Below are 6,607 nucleotides of genomic sequence, written 5' to 3' on the forward strand. Positions count from 1 at the left end.
TTTTTTTTTTTTTTTTTACACACATGAAAAATGGCAACAGCAGCATATGGGGATCACTTTGCAGCCGAGTGCCTTGTTTCTATGTCCAGTCGTGCTATCATCCATAGTCCCAGAGGGGAACCAGACCCTCGACCTGATGCAGCAGTACCTCTTCCACTTCCCTCAAATGGAGAAGAAAAGCGGGAAGCAAAAGAGACCGGGAAAGACAATGGATCATCGCTTTTTGTGGTGGCCAGGATTTTAGCCGATCTAAACCAGCACGTCCCAAACTCTCCTGCCCTTCGGATGGAAAAAACGGAGAGTGTTGATAAGAGAGAAAAAATAAGCCTTGCTGTTTCTCCTGAGGAGTTTGGGGAGGAAAGCGTCTTCGCAGCCGGCAAGCGCGGAGGAGGAAAAGCAGCCACACCTACTAGCCTGGCTGCAGTAAGTGAGCCAAGCCCCAAACAAAGGAACAGACGGGGGAGAAACCGGGCTGACCCCGAGTCACCCCAGAAAAAGCACAAATGCTACTACGTGGGTTGCGAAAAAGTTTATGGCAAATCTTCCCATCTCAAAGCTCATCTAAGGACACACACAGGTTAGTTCCTAGCCAGCCAAAGGTTTATTCATTACAGCTTTGTAATAAATAAAAGACCCTTCTCCCTCCCCCCCACCCCCCCCAAAAACCAACCCCTGTATTTGTCCAGCAATTTGATTTAGTCTTTCAGAACAAGACATTGGGGAATAATGATCATAATCATATTTGTAAAGGTAACATTATTATTCCTTTCAATGCTGTAAAGTCCTCCAGGATGGGATGCTGCCTGTATCTTTAGTAGTGACCCCTCAAGATCTGTACTCATTACCTGCCAGGCACTTCTTGCCCAGTGACTAACTCCCTCTCCACTGCTGCTTACTCCTGCATCTTTCTTGCCCATTGCTCCCAACACTCTGCTTTTGGCACTACCTTGAAATCAACAGGCCACTACTGCCTACGCCAACTCTAATATCCACATATATCACTTTTAAATTAAACCATTTAGAGGCACTTGAGTGAGTTTGTTCTCTTTCTTTCTATGTGGGAGACACTTGAATTTGGAGTGACCCAGAAAGGGAATGGGGAAAGCTGAAAGCAAGTCAGAGGGAACATTTATCATAAGAGTAGAGGGAGAGGGCACACAGAACGGACTCCAAGGGGCCATTGCAGCTGGGCCAAATCTAATTTACAAACATACGTTTGTAAACACAAACCACGGGCTCATTTTGATTAGTGTCTGTGAGGCTTCATTTTCTGTTAGCCTTCACATAACCACGGTTATTTTATCCAATGAGATGTTCACAAGAGCAAAAGCCTGGCGAGCACTCATGCACAAGCATTTGCACATATACCTGTGCCTGAAGTGCTAACATGGCCATCTTGAAATGGACTGACCCAGTGACCTACCAGCCCTGCTCCTGCTGAAAACAGTTTCAGTCACAAGGTCAGAGGCCCTACAACCTTAAGGTAACCAATTCCTCCTCAAAGTGCTCACTGCAAGACAGAGCCCAGACCTGTGCGTGCCCACTTAAGCCATTCCCTAAGTCAGTTCAAACAAACAGTTTTGGAAAAATCCAAGCCCATTCACAAATAAGTCACGTAAGGAAAAGAGAAAAAGCTAAATGCTTTCTGCAAAGTACAGCCCTGAATAGCTCTAGTTTTAAGGCAGACAGCCTTGGCCACACCCAGAGTTCCCATTTAATATAACCTAGCGTTCCCTGCTGGGCTGTCAGGTGAGATGAAAGCCCTTCTGGCTTTTGGGTGTGTTTTGCTTATTGGGGGAGGAGGGTGATGCTGGGTGGTAAACTGGCTGCAGGTAAGAGGGGGACTATTCTTGGTGCGAAAGGGATGGCATACGCCTGGCACCCCAGCCGCCTGCCTTGTTTTGCATTGTGCCTTGCAGCAGATTTTGCTCCCTTGATGGGTGCAAAAAAGGTTTCGCTGCTTGATTTAAGAGAAGAATCTCTATTAACCCTCACTCTTCATTTCCTTATGCTTGGCCTTTGCTTTCCTTTTAAACACAATAACACTGCAAGGTCCCTGAGGTCACAAGGCAGCTTAGAAACCAAGAAAGAGAGAAGAGGAACTCCTGTCTCTCTGATGAAGAGAGCAGGGCTTGGCTGTGCCTGCCCTCTGGGGAGAGGGAGGGCAGGGAGGGGGTGGAGGACGTCATTCAGGGGCGGGCTGGAGAGCTGGAGTCATTCAGGGACGCTGGCTTTGCTCCAGATTCCCTGCATATATTTTTTTTTTTACTTTCCTCTTCCTTTACTTTTTTCAGCACTGTAGGGTTTAATTTGCTATTACCATAGCAAGTGTCACTGCAAGACAGAGAACATGCGTGTGTGCAAGTTAGAGCAAAAGAAGGGAAGAGTAGTTTGGAACTGGGAGTGGCAGGACCCCGAGGGACTAGAGCTTCTTTGTTTAAAGCTTCCCACACAGACAGAAGAGCCATGAGAAAACAGACTTGCCAAGTTCCCTTCGCTGGCCACAGGACAGACCTGACTGTTTCCTTCTCCATTTGGAGTCAGTTTTGGACAGGATTAAATACCTCTCACTTCTTAAATACAGAATTTTCAATTAAGACATTGAAAATCCACGTTTACAAAAAGAGAAATACATATTGCAACAGGCCCAAAATAGCTGGGATAGGCCAGAAGCTCAGCATGTAAAACTGACAGCCATTGCCAAGGAAGGTGAACATTTATTTTCATAGTAGGCGAGTTATAACAGGGAGCTCAGACCTCCTATATTTTCTGGTTTACCATACCACAGTTTACCTATTTGTCAAAGAGGTAAGGCAATGCTTATTTATCTTATCAGGGTGTTGGAATTACTTTGGGAGAACCTCACATGGAAGGTGCTCTCAACCATTTTCTCAGTAACCCCCACAAAAAATTTGATCACAAAGTTTTTCTAAAGACTAGAGTCTCTTACATGTTTGATAAAACTGGAATAGCTTGTATTCATGTGCAAGCTGAAAGTTAAGAATAGCACTTCAGGCTACAAGTGGGATGTCAGCGATTGTGACGACGTGTACGTGTACAGTACAGCTTGTAACTTGCTTGAGAAACATGTTTGTCACAGTCTGCTACTGTACTCATACATTAAAGGATTCTCTCTACATCCAAAACACATGGGGGAAGGGCGACTAGATTGCTGAGGTTATATGTTATGGGCAAGGAGATGCAGAACCTTTCAAATGCTAGTGGTTCAAATTCAGCCCAGATCAGTAATGATTGAAAGCTGGTATTATTTAATGGCCATTTGTTGCCCCGCAGGAAATCCTCTTTGGTGGTCTCTGGGCAGTTTCTAGTGGACAAATGTCCAGAACAAGAACTCACCACAACTGGTACCAATTACCACTTGTATTCCAAGTAGGGGAACAAGAACTTTCACCCTCAGGTCTTGTTTGCCATGGAGAAGTTCAGAAACAACATTCCCACTAGTGCTTTACTCAGTCCAGCTATACCGTTGTTAGTGCTGCCAGGCACCTGACAGTAGCAAAACCTTTTTATGCCTTCTGGCACTTCTACCACAATGTCCGTTAACCTATCTCATGCCTGTGGATGCCATGTGACCATGAGACTCTAGGGTTAGGCTGAAAATATTGTTTGCTTAAATATTTGCCATTCTGCTGACTCCCTGCCCCCGCGCACTTTGTTTTATGTTTAATCTTTCCACCCACTTCTAGCTGGATGCCATGGAGTTTTATATAATCACAGGCCATTGAGTCTTGATGTCTTAATGTGGACTAGGAGGTTATATTTAGTGTAGGAGTCTATATTTTGAAGTCCAAATGCCATGCCACATGGAATCCCACAGACTTCAAAAGCTGTGTGATGATTCACACAGATGTGTAAAAGTGTCTGACCTCAGTCACTGTGATCCCTTCAACACGAAAACTTACCAAACACTCCTGTTTGGCTTTTTAAAGATGTTACTTCCCTAAACCCCAGAAAATTCCAATACAGAGGTTTTATGCAGACAAAGGGAGTTTACCTGGCTGAGTTTCTTGGTCATTCTTCTTTAAGGCTAGGTACAGTCAGTCAAAAAGCCCAAGGCTGAATTGATTCAGTCTTTGCAAGTTAGTCTGTCTGGCAACCGTTGATCCTTGTGGATCATGGTGTATGCATGAGAAGTCCCCTAGACCTCTGATGCATATGCCTGGGCAGGAGTTGTTTTTGGAGGAGTGGAGGCTGTCTAGACTTTCCATTCCCACTTTAGGTGACTGAGACAGAATCCAAAGGCCAGACTGGGTCCAGATGTTTGGTACCTCTATGGCTGTATAAGCGTCTGGGAATTGTATTTTGTGGTGTTTGTAGTATTTTGTAGCTGGGAAAAACATTCGGTATAGGCATCTAGGAATTGACCCTGGGTCTCATGTGTGGCAGATAAGGATTGTACCACTGAACCACAAGGAACTACTCAGGTTAGTCTAAGCTGTACAGATTAAACTGAAACAGAAGTAAACAGACATTTACCTTTGATTCAAGAAACGCAGCCACATGCCCGGCCAGAAACCAGGGTGGGGGGAGTGCTAGAGCACAGTTCTCTAGCTGTGTGTTCACTTCCTCTTCCTCCTACCTCTGAGGTCTCTGGGATTTGCAGTCCACAATTACAGCAGCGGGACTCTGCAGGGTTGCTCATCGGTTCCTCTTCCTGCTTCCAGGTGCCTCTGGGATTTGTAGTCCACAGTTGCAGCCAGCAGTAAGTTTGAGTGGGGGAAGGAGTGTTTAACACCCCCTCCCTGGTCCCACCCCCCAGACAGGGTTTCTCCTCCCCCCGCTGTAGACTGGGCTGCATCCCAGTTGGCTTTGCCCTTCCCACCTCTCCCCCCACCCCACCCCCTTGTCAGCCAGCCCTCACTGTTCTGGCTCGGGAGGAAAAGACAGGGGCAATGCAGCACAGCAGCACAGAACAGCAGAGCGCAGCCCAGTTCAGAGCTGGAAAGCATGCTGGGGGACTCTGATTTAACTTGAACCAGGAAGGGTTCTAGGACAGAAGTTTCATAAGCCAACTAGACCCAAATCAGTTCAGTCTGAAATTACATTCAACCAAGTTTATCTTAAACCAGTTTTAGCCATTTTGAAACTGGTTTATGTGTGCTGAGCTTCTGTTCTGTTACAGGTTTAAACAAGTTTCTGATCACTTAAACTGCTTTATGTATACCTTCTGTCCCTAGGCTAACAGAGGAAGGTCTTAAATGCAGTGCTTTAAGAAGTGGCGTTGAGCCTTGAAACCCACTGGAGTCTAGGGCCTTTTCTACACTGCTACCATAAAGCTACTCAGCATGCACCAAATCCCAGAAAGCTGGGAGTGACCCTCTCAGATGTTCTGTCTGGCACATGTGCAAAACTGGGACAAACAGGCCTGGCGTGCTTCACAGCAGTGCTCCCGGGCATGGCATCTAGGCAGTGTAGACAAGCTCTAGGGTTCCATAAGAAACCAGTTTGCCTCTCTTGCATGAAGGGAGCTAATCTGGCTCTCTCACAGCTATCTGACCTCTTGCTGTTCCCTGGCAGCATTGCTCCCTTTCAAGATGTGTTGCTATTATCCTTCAGTCAAATCAGCATCTTACCACCACTCCAACAGGTGGGAAGTTAGTGTGAAATCCATCCTGCTCCCATATGCAGTGTAAAAGGAGAACAGCCTCAGTCATCAAATATTTACACATTTACCTGAGCATATTGTTATAAGGTAGGGATATAGAGCTACCTAGAGCTGATCTGTAGTATTGCTGTGATAATGCTGGGTCACAGATTGCATGGTCAGCCACTTTGTTTTATTACAAAGTTCCCCAATGGAATTGTAAAATCACCAACACAAAGATTTAAAAAGCCACACTGCAGGTGAAATGCATAGTGTTCCCTGTTACCTTCTCCTTAGGAGCCCAAGTATTGGGTCAGCTCTGGAGCTGCCCACACTGCTCTGATGGTACAAAACAGCCCTAAACTTGTTTTGGTTGGCCTTTTGATGACTATCCCTCTGCGTAGCAATCTTTGGGTTGCCTCTGTAGCAGTGTATCCGCTACCTCCACTCCTGGCCACCAGAAAAATGACATTTCAGTAAGAAAATGAATGTGACCAGAGTTCTCCTGAGCCACGATGATCCCCAGCCCATAGAGTGGTTGGGTTTCTATCTCTTTCCTTCTGACCTTACACAGCTACATGAAAGTTCAAGCAGTCTTGGAGCTCAGTTTCCACCCAGCTTCAGGATCAGCAAAGCATAAAAGTGACTTAAAACCAACTTAGGCTCCCTCTGACTAGCTAGAGGCTCTAATTCACAGATCATATCTGGATGGAAAAGGCCATGTTATTTGGTACCTACTATCTGTATAGCCAAATGCATACATATGTAGCAGCTGCATTTGCGCAGGCAAAAAAGGTTACTTGACTTTCATTTCTTTTCACTTATTTGCATACCTTCATTTGCATTCATTAATGGTGTCCTTATGAAGTAGGCTGTTTCATTCACCCTCCATTCTAAAAAAAACAGACTTGTCTGGCTTGTAATATTTCTTTAGTGCTATGTACATCTGTGCAAGTTTTAATGAATACATTGGTCGATCTTCTCAAAAAAAAAAAAAAAAAA

The 6,607-nt window shown here is 45.3% G+C and overlaps 1 protein-coding gene across 1 annotated transcript in view; it reads left to right on the plus strand.

Moving 5' to 3' along the window:
• Positions 1 to 6: 6 nt before the first annotated feature.
• Positions 7 to 6,607, plus strand: part of KLF13 (Kruppel like factor 13) — a 51,680-nt gene continuing 45,079 nt past the window's right edge. Inside the window, exon 1 of the mRNA XM_019504353.1 lies at positions 7 to 577. Within this exon, the coding sequence (XP_019359898.1) occupies positions 31 to 577 (547 nt within the window). The 5' untranslated portion in view covers positions 7 to 30. The remainder of the gene's footprint in view (positions 578 to 6,607) is intronic.

Source organism: Gavialis gangeticus, unplaced genomic scaffold, assembly GCF_001723915.1.
Source record: "Gavialis gangeticus isolate Ggan-Ray unplaced genomic scaffold, GavGan_comp1, whole genome shotgun sequence".
In the NCBI taxonomy this organism is placed as follows: Eukaryota; Metazoa; Chordata; order Crocodylia; family Gavialidae; genus Gavialis; species Gavialis gangeticus.